Source organism: Leptonychotes weddellii, chromosome 5, assembly GCF_054177405.1.
Source record: "Leptonychotes weddellii isolate Sample4059 chromosome 5, ASM5417740v2, whole genome shotgun sequence".
NCBI classification, from domain to species: Eukaryota; Metazoa; Chordata; class Mammalia; order Carnivora; family Phocidae; genus Leptonychotes; species Leptonychotes weddellii.
The window spans coordinates 155746201-155768916 of record NC_138373.1 but is presented as its reverse complement, the minus strand read 5'-3'; the positions used below and the strand labels follow the sequence as shown (position 1 = coordinate 155768916).

The following is a 22716-nucleotide window of genomic DNA, read 5'->3' as shown; positions in this document are numbered from 1 at the left end:
TCCTTGGCGTGATGGGGCAGTGATGAACTCTGAGTGTAACCCTGAGAGGGGCAGTTGCCCTGGCCCCTCCTCTGCAGGACAAGGGCTCGTGGGGTGGCCTTCCCCCACCCAGTGGGTCCTGCATCCTCTGTCCCGGCTAACAGGAGCAGCAATGGGTGGCAACAATTGAAGGGGGCAGCATGGCCGGCTGAGCGTACCCACCCACCCTAGGTTTGAACAGACTGAGGAGCAGACATCCCCGGGGGGCTTGGACTTGAGGCCCCAACTGGTGTGCCCTGCTCCTCCATGTCCCTGCTCGGCCTGCCCAGACCAAGCTCCAGGAAGGCCGGAGGTGTGTGCCCGTTGGCCTGTAAAGTTTGGAGACTGTACCAGTCACGTACGCGTGCTGGACCCTCTCCACCCACTGCGGGGAACCATGTGTTTGCGGGGCACTCCATCCTAAAACGAATCCATGCAGAAATGCCAGTTTCATTTTGATCTGAAGTCTAGGACGACATGAAGGAAACAAGGGGGAGCGTGGAGAGGGGCTAAAAATACTGTAGGATTTCCATCTACCTTTTCCAAGAAAAGAACCAAGGCTCCCTCTGGCCTGGCCTTCTTTCTTCTGAAGGGGTTCTCTGCCATTCAGCTCCTCCAGCAGACACCTGCTGGACGGGCACCTCCTGAGCCAGGCCCCGGGGGGATGCGGGTCCCCAGCCGCGGGTCCCAAGTCCCCATCCCCGAATGCTCAGGCCGGCGGCCACCAGAGGTCTGCAGTGGAACAGAGCCAGGACCGAGTGAGTTCTGGCACCGCCGGCCTCACGACTGAGGGACCACCGCCGGCCTCACACCTCTTGGAGCCTTGCCACCCGTGAAATAGGATGGGCGGTAGCAGCCGGCCCCGGGGATGGGGACGGGAGGACGATGCAGGTGCTGGTCCATAGCAAGAGTGTGTCGTTACCGGGGGTCCAGGACAGCTACCCCAGAGGTGACTGTGTCCACACCCAGTTCCCCTGCCTCTAAAAGTAGGTGGGTCCTGGTGGCTGAAAGGGCCTTTGTTTGTTAGGAAGGATGACAGATTGGGTAGGAAAGTCTGAGACCAAGGGACTGAGCTGAACTTTTCTGCCAGAAAGGAGCGAGATGCTGAGGGGGCGGGGCCAGGATGGTTTGGTGTCATTGGCAGGACAGAGACAGACACACAAAGACACACACACACACACACACACACACACATGCACACAGAATTGTCTTTGCATAGATGAGCATATGCTGGAGGGGAACCTGAAGTCTAACAGGGGATGCAGAGGTGTGGGGGGGGCGCTGGGGGTGAAAGCTCTCTCTCGCAGGGCTCCCCCCACCCTGTGGGAGGTCCATGAAAGCCCCCCTGTCCCGAATGCTCTGGTGCACTGGGCTTGTTCAGGGAGAAAGCGATGCAGGAACCAGTCCTGCTTTGGGGCCTGGGCTCCAGCCGCTCGCTGTTCCCATCCTGTGTCCTCTTCCAGGAGGGGACCCTTATTTTACCCTCACCCCTCCTGGACTCCAGGGGTGCAAGAGAGCTGGGCAGCCCAGGCCATGGAGCACCCTATGTCTTCAGCCAGATTAGCACAAGCCTGCCTTCCCAGGGCTCACCGCGTCGTGGGAATGTCAGGCCTTAGGTACGGGTGGGGCCCAGGGGAGACTGGGCCAGGTTTCCCCACAGGGAAACCGGGAACATCCTGTACTCAGGTAGATGGGTCCAGGGTCAGGGAAAGCAAAGAATGGCGGGTAGAGGTTGGAGGCAGGAAGCAGCAAAGGGCCTCAGGGAGGCGAGAGTGTGTGCATGTGTGTATGGGCATGCACGCGTGGGTGTGCACGCAGGGTGTGTGTGCTGTACGTCCACGGAGGAGGGAGGCGAGCGTGGGGAGCCAGCAGCCAGAGGCGGCCTAGAGAGGCCTCCCCATGAAGGGCCTTCCAGCCCAGGCCACAAAGCGGGACACTTCCGCCCAGGGCACCGGGCAGCAGCAGAGGGCTCTGGGCGGGCAACGGGAGGGCAGCCCCTCTGGCTGCCGAGTGCTGGCCCGGCTGGCCGGGGAGAGAGGCAGCCCAGATGGGCCACTCCTCAGACTCCCTGCGCTGCGGGCGGGTAAAACTTGGGGGCCGAGAACTCGTGGACAAACAAGAGCTCGTGAGCTTGGTTAGCTTCCCTCCGGTGAAAGGCACAGTCAACAAAGCCCAGCCCCCTGAGCAGCCCCCAAGGTTTGGTCCCAGCAGAGATCACACAGGCTCACGTCACACCCAGGGGGTGCTGAGACCCCGAGATATCCTCTCTGCTCCTGACTACTCTGATGTCCCGGTGAGCACGGGCCCCGTGTGAGATCTGGCCGTTGACCCGTCTGTAGAGATGTGGGGATACCGCTGTTCAGACATTTTAAAGATGGGCTGGACGTCGTGGTTTCAGTAGAGTTGGTTTTGGTTTCCTTCATGATCTTAGGTATTTTATTGTAAAAACGCTATTTTAAGAAAGTGTCCCTGGGCTCCCAGGTGCCCGAAGGAGTCACACAGACCATGTCAAGACCCCCGAGATGGAGGGTGGGACCCCCTCTCTATCGTGCGGACAGGGGTTTCCCCAGATAATTTTTTTAAGATGATTTTTTGGTTTCCCCCAGATCTGTGGGCCCTCTGTGGCCCCTGCACCCTCATCACCATCCTCTTCATCTGTTGAGGTTGCCGGGCAGAGCGGGTGTCCCATTTCCACAACCGTGATGCTCCCCAGCCTGCTTTTGGGCAGGTTTTTGCCTGAAGCGCTACGGACTTTGACTATTTAGGGGGACTTTCATTTCAGACTTCTGGAGCACCTGCCTCAGAACGAGAGGTCTTCCGGCGTTTGGCGCGGGTCACGGCACACGGATCCCCCGGGATCTGGCTGAAGAGCAGAGTCGGCATCGGCAGGTGTGAGCTGGGCCTGAGACCCCATACCTGAGAGGCAGGGGTAGGACGATCTCCGGAGGACCTACAGCAAAGACAAAAACAGTAAGACGGTTTCTCACAGCCCAGCCCTGGAGACGCATAGGAAACGCTCCATCGGAGAAGGTTCCCTGGTGATGCCGTGCACAATCAACTATTAACCAATGATGTCACTCATTCAACAGACTCCTTGACCTATGGCTGGGGACTCAGTGGGGACAGGACAGGCAGCCTCCTCATGGGGGACAGACTAATCACGGACTCCTCTGTCTGAGCAGGTCTCCCAGAGCTCATGAAGCTAAAGCCCCGGGGGCCTCTCTTGCGCTCAGCTCTCTTCCAGGCCATGGGGTTGCATACACATGGGTTTCTCCACAACTGGAATGCCTGCAGAAGGTTCTGGTCCCACCACTCGTTTCTACCCCTGAAATTTCAGGGACAAGTCCCGTCGAGGGAACAGGTGGAGAGACTGGAGGCGGGGGGTGGGGTGGGGTGGGAGGATGGTGGGCCACTGGGGCAGACACAGAGCCACAGGCCTACACGGGCCACAGCCAGCTTGGGGCTCAGCCTGAGCTCCCTGGTGGCCGAAGTGAGACCTGATCAGGGATGTGACCTTCATTGTAGGGAGTTTGGTTCTTGGAGGGGACACCGGTGGCCATGGCCCACATATCTGTGTGTGAAAGGTTCTGTGGGTTGGGGGGGCACCTACGGCAGCAGGTCCTTTATCCTAATTTATAGAATCCCTGATCCTGATTTTTCACATGTAATTTACCAATTTATAACAAGATGTTTTGACGTAGATTACCATAAACATTTTTTGAACAAGGCTGGATATAACACATAGACCTGCTCCTAGCCCAGACGATGAGCTGCTTCTTTAAGGGGGTGGGGGGCAGCCCCAGCTGAAGGAGCCCCTCGGCTTCTTCAGGACCCAGGCTCAGCACTCGCCCTCCTGGGGCTTCAGCCTCCCCATCACAGGTGAGGCCCCACTGGCTGGCGTATGGGGCCTCCCTCAGGTCAGGGCAGGGAGCTCAGGGGTCCCCACAAGGGCACTGGAGTCCCCAGAGGCCTGGGATGCTCAGATCTCCACAATGGAGCCCTTCACACAAGGAGGTGGGGAGGTAACAGAGGGCCCAGCACCCCGGTGAGGGCAGAGCCCAGACAGGTCCCTGCCATTTCTGCCCTTTGCCTGGCCCTGCTGCCTTGAGGGGACCCTGCTGGTAATGGTCCCCCCACCTCCCCACCCCAATGTTAGCTGGTCTCCAGCTTATCCTGGCTTCCATGAAGGAGCTGGGAGCCACGGAGGGCCGTTCAGGGATCTCAGCCCCATCAGCTCAGCCCAATGGCCATTCTCCTTGGTTCTCAGACCAGGGACAGGCTTCCGGCCCAATTCCCAGTCCCGGTTCCCTGGAGGCTGGGGTCACTCACTCTTGCTCTCCCAGCTGCCCAGCTGCACCCTACCTGGGCCCCCCCCCGTTCCTGGAGCACCCTCCGAGGCCTGGGTGGCCACAGAGCTCGTGAAGTCAGTACACTCCCATCTCACAAATGACAAGACCAAGCTCCTTGTGGTTCTGCCGCCCCACCGCATATGCGCATCGTGAACCGAATCCTAGTAGACAGAAGCTCGTGCATGCAGGGGGCTCCTCCCGCCCATCCCCATGGGCTGGTGGCCCCTGTGATTTGGGATCAGGTGAGGCATCAGCCTTCCCTCCCTGACCACCTGACTCACAGAACTCTCCAGGTCCCTTGCGTTAGGCCTGCTCCCCGGGTACTCCCTCCCTACCTCCAAAAGAAAACAAACTCCACCCGAGGCGAGCACTCTGAATGGGGTCAGAGCGTTGGCTTCTAACCGGGTGCAAAAAAACACCCCCACCCAGCCCAGAAGGAACCTCACGTGCCCTTCTCCCCCTGCTGGCCACGCTGACCCCTGACCCTTTGAGCGAGCCCCTTCTCCGCCGTGGTCCCAGCCACTCCTGAGAGGCTACTCAGCTTTCCAGCTCTTCGTTCCAGGGTCCCTGGGCCCCACTGTCAGGACAGGACAGAGAAACCAGACACTAGGAGCCTGCCCGCCCTGGGAGTGGGGAGGGGAGACCCCAGCGAGGCGAGGGGCAATCTGAGGTGAGCACCGGGGAAGGATGTCTGGGGCCTGGCGTCGCAGACACAAGCTCGGGATCGGGGCACACAGCTTTATTCCATCCTCTTCCTGCCCGCGGCCGCCCTGGGCAGAGTGAGGACAGGCTGCAAGGAGGGCCTGGGACAGGGGCACACAGGAGGTCATGCCGTGGCCTGAGGTGAGTGGGAAGGGGGAAGGCGGGTCTGCTACCAACCCCCACTGCCCTGGGGATTGTTCCGGAGGCCTGGCTAAGCCGCAGGATTCAGTCTCCGTGGGTGTGGACGCTGGTGGGCTGGGGCAGGCTGGGGGGGGGGAGGCCAGGTCTGTTCGGTGCACACAGGGCTGACGAGCGTGTGTGGTGACCTGCGGGAGGCAGCGGAGCGGCCAACACCCCGAACGGAGCAGGGCCGGGGGCTCGGCTAGTGACGCTTTTTCCAACCGAGACTCAGGAAGGGCAAAGTGGCTAGGGCCCACAGCCGACCGGATGGGACAGAGTAAAAAAACTCTTGCACACACGCACCCCCCAGACACACACACGGGGTCAGCAGAAACTCGAGGCCGTCACACGATGCTCTGCCGACCCCCGGCCCCCTCAAACTCTGACGTGCCCGAGCCCCGGCCCCGGCCAAAGTCAATGAAGATCCCTTCCGAATCTGAGTCCACGGACTCCAAGATCTGGTCCACCAGGTTCTCCGGACTGGAGGAGGGTGGGGAGGGGCGGGCGGCGCCTGGGCCAGGTTCGGCGGGCTGGGCGGGGGGATACAGTTTGCTGGGGCACGGCCCTGACTGCGCGCCCACAGAGGGTCTGAAGGCCCCAGGGGGAGCCTGGCCGGGCGTGTCGGAGAAGCCCTGGGGCTCGGGGCAGGATGTCATCTCCGAGACCGAGTGCCTGCGGATGCCGGGGCCTCCGGGCGCTGCTCCCTCGGCCTCGTGCTCTGCCACGGGGTTCAGCAGTGGGGTGTTGTAGCTCTTGGAGCGCACCACCGGGTTCTTGGCCAGGACATCCCCCGAGCGGGAGCGGCGCAGGAAGTGCTTCTCTGCAGAGACAGACAGACAGACGAGGTGTCGGGCACGGGGGCCGGGGGCCAGGGTGGGAGGGGGCCACTTGGCAAACCCAGGCACCTGTGTGGTCCAGGCCCTTCCTGGGGCCAGAGGCTAGCCGGCAGCCACTGTGTGCTTAGCTCCACACAAAGGGCAGCCACAGGGAAAAACCCGATTGGCGCAGATCCTTGGCCCGGCCCCCTCACGCCCCTGCAAGTGAGAGGGCTCTGACACTGGGTCTGTCCCTATGTGTCTTCTTCCTCCCTTCTTCCGTCCGCGCTGGGGGAGGGGGAGGCTTAAATCAGCTGCTTGGTTCAAATGTGCACATGCCTCAGTTTGCCCACCTGTGGAAAGCTGAACAATCTGCGGCACTTCCAGGGTGCTTGGCGAGGAGGACAAACCCATGTGGGTGGGCCACAGGTCAGGTAGTGGTTAAGTGTCAGGGCGGGGGCGGGATGACACAGGGTCTTTTCACGTGAGGTAAGGTCAGGGCTGGGGTTTTATTTGGAGTGTGGCGGGTGCCCCGGGGGGGTGGGGGGGCCAGAAAAGGATGGCCGCAGGGGCTGGACTGGGTGGGGGGGGGCAGATCTCAGGCTCCCACTCAGGGCCCTGCAGTTCCAAAGAGCGACCACCATGTGGCAGGGCTGAGCCCGGTGAGCGGCTCAGGGGCCTTTCCAGGGCAAGAGACAGAGGCTCCCCGTCCGGCAAGCGGGGGCCTGCTGTCCAGCACCACACGGAGTCGAGGGGGGGCGGTGCTCAAAGTTCTCCTCTAGGTGCTGGGGCCTGCCTGGTGGCTGGGCTTTACACCAGCAGGTAGGTGGGCACTCCCAAGTGGCCCTTGTGCCTCTGGGCCCCTAGTCCAGGAGGGTCTTTGTGCACCTCTCCCCAGGCCTGGCTCCTCCTCCTTCAGCTCACCTGTCACTTCCAGTCTGGCCTTCCCCCACATGGCCCTCATATCACCTGGGTATGGGTCCCCGTGGAGACGCATCTGGGGATTGTTTACTCATTGGTCTGCCTTCCCTGGCCCTGAGAGCCCACGTGGGTGGGGCTTGGTCTCTGCTGATCCCCCACGGCCAAGAACAGGGGCAGGCACACAGCAGGTGCTCGGTTTACAGAGGTGAATGAACCAATGGGCTGTCTGTTAAAGGAGCAACATGGCGGGCTTCTGCCAGACAGGCCAGGCTGCCCCAGGACGCCCAGCTCCCCTTTCCCCTCCCCTGAGTCCCCAAACAAGCAAGGTTTCTTGGGCTCCGGGCCTTTGCACATGCTGTGCCCTCTGCTGGCCAACTCCCGCCTTTCAGGACTGAACACAGATGGGACCTCACTGGGAACACAGAAGCCTCTGTGGGGTTCTCAGGGGAGTCATCACATTACCATATATGGTGTCAGCCTGACAGGTCCCCTTCAGTTCTTGAAGGAGGGACCCCAGGCCCCGCATGCCCAGGGCCCAGCACACAGCAGGGCTGGGGGATGCTCAGGACAGGTCTGCTGCATGACCGAAAAGCACATCCCCAGTGGGATCTGGTTGTGGCCATCTATTCACTGGGAGGCCTGGACCCTGGGCAGAGGTGGATGGGGCCGGAGGTTACCCAGCTCCCCGCCCAAGACCCAGTCAAGCCCTACCCAGGATGCAGGAATGTGTGAAGGGGCCCTCGCCGGAGTAGAGGCCGTAGGTGCCGAGGTAGGGCGACACCACCTTCTGGATCAGCGTCTCCAGGCGCAAGTAGTCCTTGGTCACGCCCCGGGACTCGTGCACCCCCTGCAAGAGAGGGAGGGAGGCGGGTGGTCACTAGACAGCCTGTTCCTTGCCGCCCTGGCCCAGCCAGGCTGAGCTCGACGGTTACCACTAAAGGCCTCCCCTGGGGACCCCTGCCCTCACTCCTCACCCCATGGAGTGCTACAGGCAGGAAAGGCTGCCCCCCAGGGCCACCCAGGCCCTGTCCACCTTCTCCTCCCTGACACCCCTCGTCCAGAGCTCTGAGGGGATCTCTACCTCTTCCGGTTCTATCAGAGCCAAAGCCTGAGGAAGGCAGCCGCCCACAGGACAGCCTTGGTCTGGCTGATGGGGGGCAAGCTCTGTACCCCCAGCACCCCCAGCAGAGGCCTGGCACACAGTAGGCCCTTAGTGAGTGCAAAGAAATGGGGCATCCCTCCTCGAGGGGCCGCCAGTTGCTCACAGCACGAGATGCTCTTAGAATGTTAGATGACAGCTCTGGACAGTACGAGAGCTCCCCGCCACGCCGCCCACGAGAAACCCACTTCAACTGGAAAAACACACACAGACTAAAAGCAAAGGGTCGAGGGGTGCCCGGGTAGCGCAGTCAGTTAAGGGGCCGACTCCTGATTTCGGCTCAGGTCATGATCTCAGGGTCGTGGGATCGAGCCCCACCTTGGACTCTGGGCGCACAGAGTCGGCTTAGGATTCTCTCTCTCCCTTTGCCCCTCCCTCCAATCAATCAATCAATCAATGCAAAGGGTTGAGAGAGCTGTGCCACGCGGACTCCAATCACAGGAAAGCCGGAGCAGCTAGGTTAATTTCAAGGTTAATTTCGGACAGGGTGGATTTTAGTCCAAGGAACGGCATAAGGGCCAAAAAGGTCCCTATGTAACAATACAGAGGTCAATTCTCTGGGACGACATAACAACCCCTAACATGCCTGCACCTAACAACAGAGCACCAGACCACGTGAGGCAAAACCACTAGAACCTCGGGAGAGATCGTTAATCCACTAGGGGAGACAGACCAGCAGGCAGAAAACCGGGAAGGACACACTGCGCTCACCACTACCATCAACTGACGGGATCTAATCGCCATCAGACTGCCTCCCCCCACGACAGCGGAACACACATTCCACAGCTCACGTGGCACGCCTGCCAAGTCAGACCATGTTCTGGGCCACAAAACGCAACTTCACAGATTTAAAAGGAAATCATACAGTGCCTGCTCTCAGGCCACAGTGGTGTGAAACCAGGAATCGGGAACAGGAAGATAACTGGGAGATCCCCAAATATGTGGAGAGCAAACAACTCACTTCTTTTTTTTTTTTTTTTTAAGATTTTATTTATTTGACAGAGAGAGACACAGCGAGAGAGGGAACACAAGCAGGGGGAGTGGGAGAGGGAGAAGCAGGCTTCCCGCCGAGCAGGGAGCCCGATGCGGGGCTCGATCCCAGGACCCTGGGATCATGACCTGATCCGAAGGCAGATGCTTAACGACTGAGCCACCCAGGTGCCCCAAACAACTCACTTCTAAATAACCCATGGATCAAAGAGGAAATCTTTTTTCTTTTTGATTTTATTTATTTACTTGACAGAAAGAGAGAGCATAAGCAGGACAAGCAGCAGGCCAGAGGGAGAGGGAGAAGCAGGCTCCCTGCTAAGCAGGGAGCCCGACTTGGGGCTCGATCCCAGGACCCTGAGATCATGACCTGAGCTGAAGGCAGACGCTTAACCAACTGAGCCACCTAGGTGCCCCCAAAGAGGAAATCTTAACAAATATCTTAAAATGTTTTGAATGAAATGAAAATGAAAACAGATCCGCACTGATGGGATGCACTGAAGCTGTGCTTTGAGGGAAACTGTAGCATCAAATGGATATGTTAGTAAAGGGAAAGCCCGCAAGTCAATAACCTAAGCTTCTACCTTGGGAAACTAGAAAAAGAAGAGAACGAAGTCCAAGAAAGCACAAGAGAAATAACAGCAGAACTCAATGAGACTGAAATAGGAAATCCTTAGAGAAAATCGATGCAAACAAAAGCTGGCTCCTTGAAAAGCCCAGTAACATCACTAAGCCTCCAGCCAAGCTGACTACTAAAGAGAGGACACTATTTCCTCACGTCAGGAACGAAAGAGGAGCCATGACTACAGACCCCACATTCCCTGGAACTACCTCCACCCCCAGCAACAGCAGAACAGATGAACAAGGTGCTCCGCTCAGCGGGGCGTTCGTGAACTTCACGTTGTTTCATTCCCCAGACTTGTAAAGGGTGTCTGTCTCTGCCCTCTGCTGCACAGTGAGAGATGGGGGCCCAGGGGCTGCATTACTGGTGAACACTCAGATGCACAGCTGCTCCCCTGGCTTCCCTGGGAGAATGGTCACTCTGCCCGTGAAGCACGGGGTACATGATAGGCCCTCGACACATGCTAACCAGCAGCTGTGACTTCAGATCCATCAGGGACTCGAAAACAGTGGGGACAAGCTCACTCAAAGTGCAAGCCAGGTGGGGAGTGGGCAAAGGGGCAGGAGGGCAAGTCTTTGGGGCAAAGGGGCCAAGCGGAGGAAGCTGCGTGAGGCAGAGAGGCCACCAGGGGGCAGCACCACCCCAGTCTGGCTACCCACCTCAGTGCTTTCATGGGATCATGGTGGGACCTCCTTGGCTCTAAATCCCAGTCCAGCCACTGTGGGCCCCCAGAAGCACCACAGAAGGCTTTACACCATTTCTTCCCACTGTCCTTGAACCTGCCCTGCAGGCAGGAATTCAATCTGTCACACAGGTGGAAAGAGGCTGAGAGACACAAAGTCCTTCGAGGTCCCCTGCTTCAACCCAGCCAGGTCTCACCTAAAATCCTTCCAAATCCCAGCGGCAGGCCCAGCACCCTGCTTCGCTGCCAGGACGACCACCAGCTCCTGCCCAGCGCAGTCCCTCGACCCTCAGACCTCCACATTCATCAGGCCCTTCCTTGCTCCGGAATATTCACTGGCTGCCCTGGACCCTAGGACCAAACTCGCAGACCCTAATTTAGGATACCCACGTGCATGGGGGGATGCAGAACAACGAACAGGATTTTGGAGCGGTCAGACGTGGGTGAGGCCAGGCCTCGTTAGCTCTGGGCAAACGAGGACTCATTTCCCACCTGTAAAATGGGGTGGTGACGGGATGCAGTAGTTTGCAAAAGGCCCTGTTTACAGTAAAGGCTGTTGGTGGCCCATCAGATCCCCTGCTGTCTTGGGCAGGCCACTCATCCCCAGCTTGTGGCTGCCCCCTTCCCAAAGTTGCTCTGTCGGGTGAAATCCATCAACACCAGAAACATCTGGAACCACTGTGGGGGGGGTGACCAACAGCCCCTGCCCACGAGGGACAACTCTGGGCCCCTTCACACTCCTGGGCTCCCCATGGGATGAGGTTGAGGCCTGCTTCTCTTTAACTCCCATCTTCCCCCAACACCTTCTGGGCTCCTCCTGCTTCCCTCTCTCCTTCCGGGTTTCTCCTGAGAGTCTCTCCATTGACAAGTCACATGGACCCAGATCCTCGCCTCAGGCTCCGCCTCTGGGGAGCCCAGCCTTGTGCCCAGGGATGCTCCTGCCACAGGAGTGCGCAGTGGCCCCCTCAGGGCCCCACGCACCTGCAGCACCAGCAGCATCTGCACGATGGCAGGGGGCACGCGGGCGTGGGCACGGGCCAGCGCATCCTCCAGCTTCACGCTCAGGGTGATGGCATTCCGGAAGTGCAGGAGGGCCAGCTGGCGCACAGACGGCTCCTTGCCCTGCAGAAACAGAAGGCCGCGCCCCGCCCTGCTGCCGTCACATGAAACCCCCACTTCCCTCCACATCCGATGATCTGGGACCAGATCCCGGGTATACGGTCTCGTAGACCATCGGGCCCCCTTCCGCCCCGTCCTCCTCCCTGGATGACCCCTGTCCCAAGGAGAGGCCCCAGTCAGCTTCCTCAGGCAAGGAAAGGGTAACTGTCACAAACCAAGCCCCTCTGGTGTGTTGGGCAGGGCCTACTATGTGCTGCCCAGGGCTTTATAGGGCCTGTAGGAGGGGACTGTCCTTAGTTCCAAATTGTGGGTGGAAAGCGGTTCTGAGAGGTCCAGGGACGTGCCTATCCCCAGGCTGGGGGCACCGTGCAGCAAGGCTGGGATGGGCGGTCGCCTGGGCCCTGGGGGTCCCACGGCTGCAGGGGCCGTTCACCTGCACCGGGTAGAAGATGGCCTGCAGTGTGGGCAGCACGTCACTGAAGAAAAAGTCCCACGTCTCTGCCAGTGAGTCCAGCAGTTTCTGTCCTGTGGGTACAGACAGCCATCACTGCTCACCCCTCCCAGGCCGGAGTCCTCTCGCCCGTCCGCAGGAAGACACGGGAGCTGAGGGCTGGGCTCCGGGCCCTGGAGGTGCCCCCCTGCCCCCAGGTCGATAGCACGCAGCACTTAGCAGCTCTGTGGTCGGGGGTCCACGGTGTAGTCTCCCTGTGCCTCAATTTCCCCATTAATAAAACGGGACAGCGAGAGAGCCGACCTCCCAGGGCTGTGGGGATGAAATGAGCGGAGACGGGGTCCAGGGCAGAGGAAGAGCTCGTAAGCACTGGCTGCTGGTTCCCATTCCTTCATCCCACACCAGACCCGCACAGGAGCGCCCCCCACGCCTGACGGCAGTTGCCGCACACAGCCATCTCCTCCGATTCCCATGGTGACCCGCCCCCCTCCGCCGCCAGCAGGTGGGGAATCTGTCCACCCATGCAGGCGTTTGCAGAGCACCTGCACTGGGTACTGGGGACCCAGCCCAGGACAGGGAAGCAGGACCCTCAATGGCAACTATGAGCACAATCATCATCCCATTGAAGGGGTGACCTCAGTGGGCAGACCAAGAAACAGAGCCTCTGAGAGGTTCAGGTCCTTTTCCTCCAGGGCCCTGGGCCCTGCCACCCTGGGTTGCCTGGGGTGGGATCTGGGGAGCCAGGGAGGCCACGTCCAAGAACAGCATGTCCCAGGTAGGGAAGGGAAGCAGTAAAAGTGGAGAGGATCAGGCCGGGAGGGCTTCCTGGAGGAGGTGCTACCCAAGCTGATTTAGGAGGCTGGGTTTGCCAGGTTGATGGACATCCTCAGTGTGGGATCCACACAAGCAGATGTGTGAAAAGCAGCCATTTGGTCAAGCTCTGGGTTATTTCTGCCAGCCCTGCAGAAGGAGCATGCCATCCTCAGGGTGGGCAGCCCCTGAGGGATGAGGACAGATGGAGGTGTCCCTGAGCTGGGTCGGGGCTGCCCCAGGAAATGCAAAGTGCTGAACCCTCAGCCCTTCTGCCTGGAATGAACAGAAAGCTGCTGTGTCTGGGATAAGCAGGTCCCAGGACATGTCGCCCAAGGCCTCTGCTGCTCGGTGGGACCCCCACCTGGAAGTCAGACTAAGGACTGGTGGAGAAAACCTGGGTGTGCTGGGGGTCTCTGGGTGAGGAGGTGAAGTGCCACATGCGGGCCAGCGTCCCAGACTATACTGCTTCGAGACTTCCATGGGAACCAGGGAGCCAGACAAAGGCCTTCACCTCTTCTTACTTTCCTTGGGCTCTGGGCCCCACACTTCCCCTGCCCATTAAGGCCCAAGTCTGTGTAGGTTCGGGGGCTCTGGGAGGGGAGCCTGCTGGGGGCGGCCCCAGGAAGCCCATCCAGCCCAGCGGGCGGCCAGGGTGCTGTGGCCTCTGAGCGTGGCCAATCTGCCGGCACTGGGTCTCTCTGCCCGGCAGCCAGCTCCCGACCCTCCCTGGGGGCCCACGCCTAGCTCTGCAGAACCCAGGGTGGGTGGGTGCCGCCGCCCGCGGAGCTCTGCCTGTACAAAGGTCCCTTCAGGTCCCCGCTGTCCCTGGCAAGAAGAAAGGTGGCTCAGTTCCCCGGGCTGGCCGTGGGGTGGCTCTGGGCACGGGCCAGGCCGGCGCCCGCAGGCTGCTCTCCAGCCCATGGGACGGAAATGCTGTGGAAAGCAGAGGTTGTAAAACACTGCCTTGAGGCCCCATCAGCGCTGCACACTGACCGAGAGGCCAGGAAGCATGGCCTCGCCCACCGGCCAAGTTCTCCACTGGGGCCCGTGGCCTAGGGCTGCAGGCGAGGGGGGTGGCAGGGCTGTCTGAGGCGACAGCATCAGGACCCTCGGGGAGTCCGGCAACCAGAGCCTCAGTGTGATCCTCCGTAAGATGGGTGTGAATGTCCTCGTGCGCACTGGGCAGAAAGCTGCCACGTAGCAAGTGCTCACTAAGTGTCGGCTGGGGGCATGGCCACCGGTGGGCCTGTGTGGGCCGTGTCCGTGCAGAAGCTCAGCAGAACCCAGGTTCTCCCCTGGCGGGCGGGACCATCTGTCTTCCTCTGTTCAGTCCAAGCGCTGAGGGCCCGGGAGACTGGAGTGCACCAGGCTGATCTTGGCTCGGGTCTTAGCCCCATGACGACCACAGGGCAGTGGAAAAGGCCACAGCAGGAGCTCCAAGGAGGCGAGCTAGCCAGGACGACGGCCCAGTGGAGTCAGGCCCACGGGCCGGCATGTCAAGGCCACTGGGGAGTTTGGCCAGATGGCCTGTAACAGGCTGGGATTCCTGTTGGACAAGAGAGGGCCAAGCCCAAGGCCTGGAGCCTGCAGGAGCCCCCGAGCTCCTCCCTGGAGTCCTCGGGTGTCTGGCCGCTGAGGAGTCAACCTGGCGGCCGCCGGAGCCCACTCCTGTAAGCCAGGCTTGGAGACCACGGAACCATAGCCTTAGGCGTGGTCTGGGAGGGAGACTCCACGTCAAGGCTGTCCCTCCAGGCCTCCTGTTTCCAGGAATCGCTGTGCTCGGGAGCTGATGTCCAAGGCCTGGCTGGAGGCTGGAGGCTGGAGTGGGGGCAGGCGGCAAGGTCCTGGGGCTGGCCACGTGAGGCCACCCACCACCCTCCAGCAGAAGCACAGGTGAGGACGTGGCTGGCCACAGGGAGCGGTCTCAAGGAAGAGCTGCCCTGGGAGCCAAACCGGGGCAGGAGGTGGATGCGGCAGGCTCCAAAGGCCACCCCTCAGGGTGCGGCATCAGCGACTGTCCCCCTGGCATGGACTGAAGGGCCGAACGTCTTCCCGGACAGACCACATTCTGAGGTCTGACTCAAGGACCACTGCTTCCATGGAGTCCTCCCTGACTGCCAAGAGGGAACTAACCCTTCCGTCCCCGGGGCTTCCCTTCACCCTGACATTCATCACCCTGAATTGTCACTGTCTGGTCCACGTCTGTGTCCCCAACTGGACTGTCAGTCCCTGCTAGGCAGGGCTGGATCTCCTCCATCTCCAGGCCCCCAGAGACTAGCTGGGGCCTGACCCAGAGTGAGCACATGGGTGGAGCCCATCCAACCCCACGGTTCTAAGATTGGGACACTGAGGCTGAGGTCTGTGGCTGGATGGGAACTGGAGGCCAGGGCCTGTGGCCCCCAGACTGGGGCTCCGTGCCTGGCCCCGAGGCCTGGGGAGGCTGGACGGGGCTGGCACTCCCCGCTGGGTGGCCTGGCGGACACGGCCGCTGAAGGCAGGGCTCGACTAAGCTGCACAAAGCTGCTCTTCTCTGAAGCTCCCAGCTCCCCTAGGCCGGAGCCGGTGGGAGGCAGAGGCACTGTTGGAATGTGCCGAGTAAGTAGAGGGGCGTGGGAGGGCATCTCTGCCAGGTGCCAGATCCTCACTGCCCTGACTGCCGGACTCCGTTGCCGCCTCCTCCAGGAAGCCAGCCTCGATCCCTGGCGGTCTGTGCCTCTCCCTCCCCTCGACTGTGGTTCTGGTGGCCCTTCCCAGGCTCCTGCCTCAGAGCTTCCCAGCTGATAGAAGCGGGAGGCGCAGAAAGAGCAGGCGACACGCAGCTGAGTTCATCCAGAGCACACTAGGCCACTGACCTGTGTCCTCCTCCGGGAAATGGGCTAACACCCCTTCTTTGTAAGGTCAGAGTAAGGATCGAAAAAAGAACGGAAGCAGCAGTGGAACCAGGCTGCCACACAGGGTCGTGTGGCCCCGGTGCCTCAGTTTCCCTGTATGTGCAGCGGCTGCAGTGATGTGTCTCGTGCAGGGTTGCTGGGAGAGCCTGAGTTAGGAGCCGGAGAACACTCAGGACGGTCCAGCAGAGAGTAAGCAAGTGCCCAGGGCCTGGTGCACAGGAGATGCTCAACCAATGTTCACGGAGCCAGAACTGAGCACAGGGACTGGCACAAACAGGCCTTAGTGGAGGTACTGGGGTTTGAGCTGGGCCCTCCCGTAATTTGAGCTCTCTCTCTCTGCCGATTCACTCCTACAAGGAGACAACGCTTCGGTCGCTGCCCCTGGCGCTGGAGCTCGCGGGCCTCCAGAAGGGCCAAGGGCGTGTGCGCTGGGGCCAGGCTGGCCCGGGCTCGAACGCACCCCCACCCTCTACTCACAGTGTGGCTGCAAACAAATCGCCTGCCATCATTACGCTGCTCCCAGCTATGAAATGGGCACAGGGACCCGAAGTCCTCATGGGTGGGTAGGAGCATTAAAAGAGAAAACCCGTCTAGAAGGTCCAGCACCAGGCTCAGGCCCCAAACTCTGATGGGGCAGCTCCTTCCAGCCAGGGGACAGCCCCTGGCTCCCACCTCCTCCTTCAGGAACATCAGGGCAACAATAGGTCCTCAAAGATCCTGTTGGGGGTTCTCCCAAGATGCTGAGATGGGGTTCACTGGCACGAGAAGGCCCCGGGAGCAGTGAGGGTGGAGGCAGAGCCTTTTCCTTGATGTCTCAGCCCTCTTGGGCTCCAGCAAGTTGCGGGGTGGGGGTGGGGGAGCAGATGCTCTCCCTATTAAGGTCCCCTCCTGGGGTCAGATCTTGGCCTTGCTGCCCCTGCTGCCCTCCCACCTGGAGCCCTGGGGACACAGGCAAGGCTGGGAGGGCCACACGTCCCAGCAGGGACACCGGCATTCGGCGCATTCCCACACTCGGTCCCAGCTGCGGGGCCGCCACACTCACCCTCATAGAAGCGGATCTTGTCCCGCAGGATCACCATGCCTTTAGTCAGCAGCTGGTTCTGAAAAGCACACACAGGCAAGCCGTTACTGCCGCGGGGGTGCGCAGGCAGGCAAGGCCCCCAGGAGCCCCCCCAGCCGGCAACCGAGGTCCGGGGCGGGGGCTCTTACCCATGTCCCCCCACCCCCCAGCCTGTTTCTGGTAGAGCTTGAACCTCAGCTCGCCCTGGGAGGACAGCGACGGCCCCTCAGAGACAAGCCGAGTAGGGCAGGTGGCCGCCTTCACAGTCCCTGATGGAGGAAGGCCTTTCAAGCAAGAGGGGCCCCCTGCCTCAAGTCCTGGCGTGTGAACCCTGACGCCCCAAGCGCGGGGGTCATGCTGTCACGCTGCCCCAGGCGTCTGGGCTGAGAATGACACCTGGTGGGCTCAGCACCGCCACCAGCAGCCAAAAGGTAGAAGCGTCCCCAGCGTCCCCCATGGGTGGACAGACACACGGGGTGTCTCTGGACTTGGAATCTCACATGGCTGCAAAAAAGGAGCGAAACGCGGACTGACCCAGGAATTAGCGGTGTCAGGACACTGAAGGCCCCCGAATCGTGCACTTTAAACGGGCGCACTGCACGTGAGTTCTGCCAACCCTGACCCCGCGTGAGGGGAGGCCCCTCTGCCGGCGGGTGGGCCCTCGCTCGAAGCCCACCCCCGCCACTGCTCCCCGCCCTTCCTTCCTGGCCCTGTGCCCCGGGCCTGTGGTCGTGTGTGCGTGGACTCTGCAGGCTTGTTGGCCCAAGGAGGTGTGACAAATGCAAAGTAAGGCACGGCCTGGACCAGAGCGGCCTCTCGATGCTAATGCCAGGCCAACGGCGTCACCGTGTGGCTCAGGGCGCTGGGGCCGTGCAGTGACGCAAACGTGGACGTCTGCGAGCCCACCCTGTATTCCAGGAGGTGAATGACCCTGAACAAAGCCAGCCCTGCGTCCTGCCACGTGCCGGGGTACGCACAGCACGAAGACTTCACCCGCATCGTTATCATTAACCTGCACAACGGCCACACTGGCTAGACAGGGAAACTGAGTCATGGTGCTGTGGCAGTCCTTGGAACCTAGCGCTCCATGTACCCACGGAGAGTAGGTGACCCCTGTCCTTTCTGGCCAGCTCAGAAAGCAACCCCAGCCTGCTCGAGAGCACAGACCACCCACCTGCAGGTACTCGGTGAAGAAGGACCCCAGCTCCGTCTTCAGCAGCTGCCTGTGGGCGGGAGGGGACAGGACAGTGAGGGACAGCAGGGCTCAGAGACCACGGGTGCTGACAGGGGGGTCACCAGGGCAGCTGGGAGGCCGACCTACTCAGCCCGGCGTGAAGGGTGGGCACGCGCCGTCAGTTCTGTCCCAGCAGGGGGCTGGGGGGTGGGGGGGGCCCCGGGCCCCCGTCCTGTTCAGCTGTGGCTCTGTAGGCTCCCACCACCATTTCACACAAGCAGAAGCTGAAGGCTCCCCACAGCAAGAGTGAGGGCCACGGCATCTGTCACGTCCTCAGGGAGACACTGGCACTGCTGGGCCTCCAACCCTCCGCTCCCCCCCACCCCGCACCCCGAGCAGGCAGCATGGCTCCCGAGGGCATCTTCACGGCCCTCCTGTACTCCGTCAACCCAGCAGCAGGTGCTCATTCCGGTTCCCTTCTACAAGCGAGGCAAGGGAGGCTCAGAGAGGTCCAGTGACTTGTCCAAGGCCACACAGGGCACAGCAAGTCAGGGTCTGAACCTCGTCCTTTGTACTCAGGTTGACAGCTCTTTGTACCGCACACCTCTGGGGGCCGAGAGAATGGTGGGCGTCCTGGTCCAGACCTGAAACACTTGGGCACTGTCAATGTTCGGCCCAACACTCGACCTCCCCTCTCATCTCGGTCAGCCTTGGAGCTCTGTGTGTGTGTGTGAGCGCGTGCACACTTGGGGGGCACTGAACTCACCACCCCCATACCCGCGAAGAGGGTGCTCTGGTCCTCAAAGGCCTTTTAGGGGTGGCTACACTCTACCTTCCTGGTGCTGAAAGCGGGACCCCCAGGACTGGCTGTCCCCACTGGGGATGGGGGCCTGGGGGCTAAGTGAAGCAGAGAGAGGGCAGGCGGGTTGTGTGAGGTGACCAGCACCCCAGGAGCTGAGCAGCAGGCATCCCTGGAACCCGGGCCTTCGGGAAGGATCGGGAAGGTGCAGAGAAGATGGGGTGGGGACACGAAGAGGGCCACGTTTCCTGAGCAGCTCTCAGGGGCCACAGCCACATCAGGCCAGTCACAGACCGAAGCTCACGACAGCCTGACAGGTGGTCCTGGTGTCCTTGGATGGGATGAGTGAGGACCCTGAGGGTCAGAGCACCTTCGGCTGTCTGGTGGCAGCCCCGGGGCCCTGTCCCCAACCCCTGGCTGGCAGCTTCTCTTAGCACAGGACCAATCCCATGTCACAGCCCAACGCCGTCCCCAAGTAACCGTCAGGTTAACGGTGGCGACACTCACCACGCTGAGCTCCACCTGCGACAGCGAGGGGATGTGAAGCCCACGGCCCCCTGTGGTCAGCCCCCTGCGGTCAGCCCCCTGCCACAGTCTCTCTACCTTCTCCCAATCATCTGCGCCTCCAAGGACCAAATGTGACCTCAGCTCCTGTGTGACCCCCACATCCAAGCTCAGTGTCTATCTCAAGGTCACCACATGCATGACACAAGGGGCCACTCTGGGCAAGTCCAGAGAGCAAAAGGCAAGGAGAGAGGGTCTTCTCTTAGGCCAAGGCTGAGTCTGGGTGAGTCCCCTCAGCCCGTGAGGGGCCAGAGGGCCAGCCCCAATGCCGCCAGCCCACCGTGTGATGCTGGGCAAGTCCCCTCCCCTGCCTGAGCTCCAGCACCCTCATCTGGCGCCCGAGACATGCCAGAAGGTGGAGGAGGAGGGTCTGGGGTGTCAAGTGAGACCATGGCTTACACTTGGTATATACAGCAGGTGCTCAGTAAAGCCCTCCTCACCCTCTCCCTGGCCCGTAGTCAGTGACAGTGAGTATGAACATGAATGAATGAATGAATGAATGAATGAATGTCTCCTTCAGGGCCTAGCAGACCCTCTGCCCCACTGCTGGCTGCCCGGGGGCTCCCCTCACCTCCTGACATTCCTCTTAACTCACTACATGAGCCCCTGAGCAAGGGCGAGGGGCATGGCCAGCCAAGCATCCCCCAATTTGTGCTGTGCCCACAGGATCTCCCAGCTGCCGATGAGGGGAACCACGCTCATTCCACAGATGTGGAGACTGAGGCCCTGGGGGGCAAGAAGTGAGGTCCCTGTGGGGCCTGCTGGTTAGCTTACTCCCATATCCTTAGGGGAGCTTCAGGCGGGCCTATGCACCCCGGGACACCACCTGGGAAAGGCACTGCAGGGGGAACAGCCCGGGTGTCATCTGAGGGGAGACAGACAGCCACAGAAAGGGGCTGGGGGGGCAGAGACTGAGGCCAGGGCCACCCTGTCCAGATGGGCCTGCTGGCTCCTGGGAGCCGCAGGGCCAGTGGGACATCGGGCTGGAGCTGGGGCACGGCCAGATGATCTGCATCCCAGCCAGAGCCCAGGAGGCAGGAGAAGGGGCCTCTCAGGAGCAGAGCAGGTGGCCGAGCTCCTGCCCATAAGCTTCCAGATGATTCTCCTGGCCCCAGGGAGACACCCTGGCAGCAGCTGCACGGTCAGGACAGGCCCGAGAACGCAGAGCAGCCTGCACCACTGGGCATGGGGCAAGAGGCCTTTCACAGCTGAGCACAACCAGGGCATCCTGGGGCCTGATTCTGTTTAAGAAGGTGGGGTGCGGGCGCCTGGGTGGCTCAGTTGGTTAAGCGACTGCCTTCGGCTCAGGTCATGATCCTGGAGTCCCGGGATCGAGTCCCACATCAGGCTCCCTGCTCGGCGGGGAGTCTGCTTCTCCCTCTGACCCTCCCCCCCTCATGCTCTCTCTCTCTCATTCTCTCTCTCTCTCAAATAAATAAATAAAATCTAAAAAAAAAAAAAAAGAAGGTGGGGTACATGAGGAGTCCTTCAGGGGCAACGACATCTGAAACGGGGAAAAGAGGTGTCCTCTGCAATGCAGAGTGACTTAGTCTCTACCTGGGAAAACTATTATGCCAAGTGTGTCTGTTTTGGGGCCTTAGGAGAAGGTGGTCAAAGGAACAGGTCAAGAGAGAGGTGAGATCAGCAGCCTGGACGTCATCAAAAACTTTCATGCTTCAGAGAACACTGCCGGAAATGCGAGAGACAACCCACGGATGGGAGAGCAGCTGTGCAAATCAGAACCTGGTAAGCGTCTAGATCCAGAATATATAAAGAACTCCCGCGACTCAACAAGGAAGAGATAAGTCATCCCGTTTAAAAACGGGCCAAGTAGACATTTCCCCGAAGAGGATATACAGATAGCCAACGAGCCCGGGAAAAGATGTTCCTGTGATTAGTCATCAGGGAACTGCAAACCTCAACCACGAGACGGCACTCACACCCACAGTGCTGGCAGATACAAACCCCCAAGAGGAGCAAGTGCCGGTCAGAAGCTGGGGGGCTGGCCGCTCAGACTCAGCTAGTGGGAAGGGAGGCTGAAGCAGCTGCCATGCATACCCCGGGTGTGGTGCCAGGAGAAACGAAGCCGCACGTCCGCACAAAGCCCTGCACTGCACGTTCAGGGCCGTATGCGTTACAGCCCGGGGGGGGAGGAGGGGCGGCCCAGACGTCTAGCAGCAGGTGAACGGATACACGGAACGTGGTTTCCCTAGCGTGGAATATTATTTGGCCACGGGAAGGAATGAAGTGCGGGCACAGGCTCCGAAGCAGATGACCCTTGAAGGTGTCCAGCTACACGGATGCAGCCGGACCCCAAAGGCCACGGGCATGTCGGGTGATTGCATGTATGAGAAACGTCCATAGGAGGCAAATCATAGAGACAGACACGTGATTGCCATTTGTCAGGGGCTGGGGGAGGAGGGATGGGGAGTGACTGTTAATGGGGACGGGCTTTTATGGGGGGGGGGGGGGAAGTAGGTGAGAATGTTCCAGAATCCAACAGTGGTGAGGACTGCACAGCTCAGTGAATACGCTAAAAACCACTGAAGTGTACGTTTTAAGACTAGATTATACGTCAACGTATACACGTATGTATATAAAAGCGGGAAAGAAAGGGTGACGGCCAGACATCAGGATCCTGGGACTACTCACCTCCCTGGACTTAGCCTTGCCTGGGCCCAGCCGAGGAGCGCCCCCACCCGCCTGTCTCACCACCGGCCCCGAGAACCGAGGGGAACATTCAGGTGACAGAACCATCAATGGCTCCTGTCACCGGGCTCTCTTGTGGGATCACGGCTAATCCAGTGATGGGCATCACGCATAAAGTCACTTAATTTAACATGGCCACGTGATAGAGAAGAGGGGGTGGGGGCTGGGCAGGGGGCGGTCCCGAGGGACCCACAAGGCCTGGGGCCAGGGACCCGAGTCCCAGCTCCACTGACCAGCCCTGTGAGCACACGCAGCATGTGACCTCTGCCTCAATTCCTCAACCTGTAAAATGGGTAGCCGAGGAGCCCGAGAAAAGCAGGGCCCCCTGGGCGGGTCACACGTAGGGGGCCCAGGAGAGGCAACGAGCTCCTGCTCTGTGACTTCAGCTGCCCCTTTCCCTCCCTGGGCCTCAGTTTACCTGTCTGTAAGGCCCCTCTCAGCTTTGCCACACTGGGCTGGGGAGCCCTGTAGGAATATGATCCCTGTCCCCATTATCCTTCATTCTCATCTTGAGCTGGTGAGAAGCTAGGCTGCCTACTTTTCCCAGATACTGACACAGGGACAGGGTAGCACGGGCCAGGGCGGGAAGGGAACAGCACAGAGGTAGGAAATGCCTTCTTGAGGCAGCTGTGTGACCCCAGGCAAGTGTCTTGACCTCTCTGAGCTTCAGCCTCCTCCACCACAAAGCAGGACTAACGGGG

General features: G+C 60.6%; 1 protein-coding gene across 2 annotated transcripts in view; it reads right to left on the bottom strand.

Moving 5' to 3' along the window:
* Window positions 1–5091: 5091 nt before the first annotated feature.
* The window catches only part of PRR5 (proline rich 5), a 49216-nt gene continuing 31591 nt past the window's right edge, over window positions 5092–22716 (bottom strand). For both annotated transcript variants that reach the window (XM_081822620.1, XM_081822619.1), the window contains 6 exons: window positions 17944–17992; window positions 16752–16809; window positions 11988–12079; window positions 11417–11557; window positions 7697–7832; window positions 5092–6069 (listed from right to left, as the gene is read on the bottom strand). In XM_081822620.1, coding sequence (XP_081678746.1) covers window positions 5594–6069; window positions 7697–7832; window positions 11417–11557; window positions 11988–12079; window positions 16752–16809; window positions 17944–17992 — 952 coding nt within the window. In that variant the 3' untranslated portion in view covers window positions 5092–5593. The remainder of the gene's footprint in view (window positions 6070–7696; window positions 7833–11416; window positions 11558–11987; window positions 12080–16751; window positions 16810–17943; window positions 17993–22716) is intronic.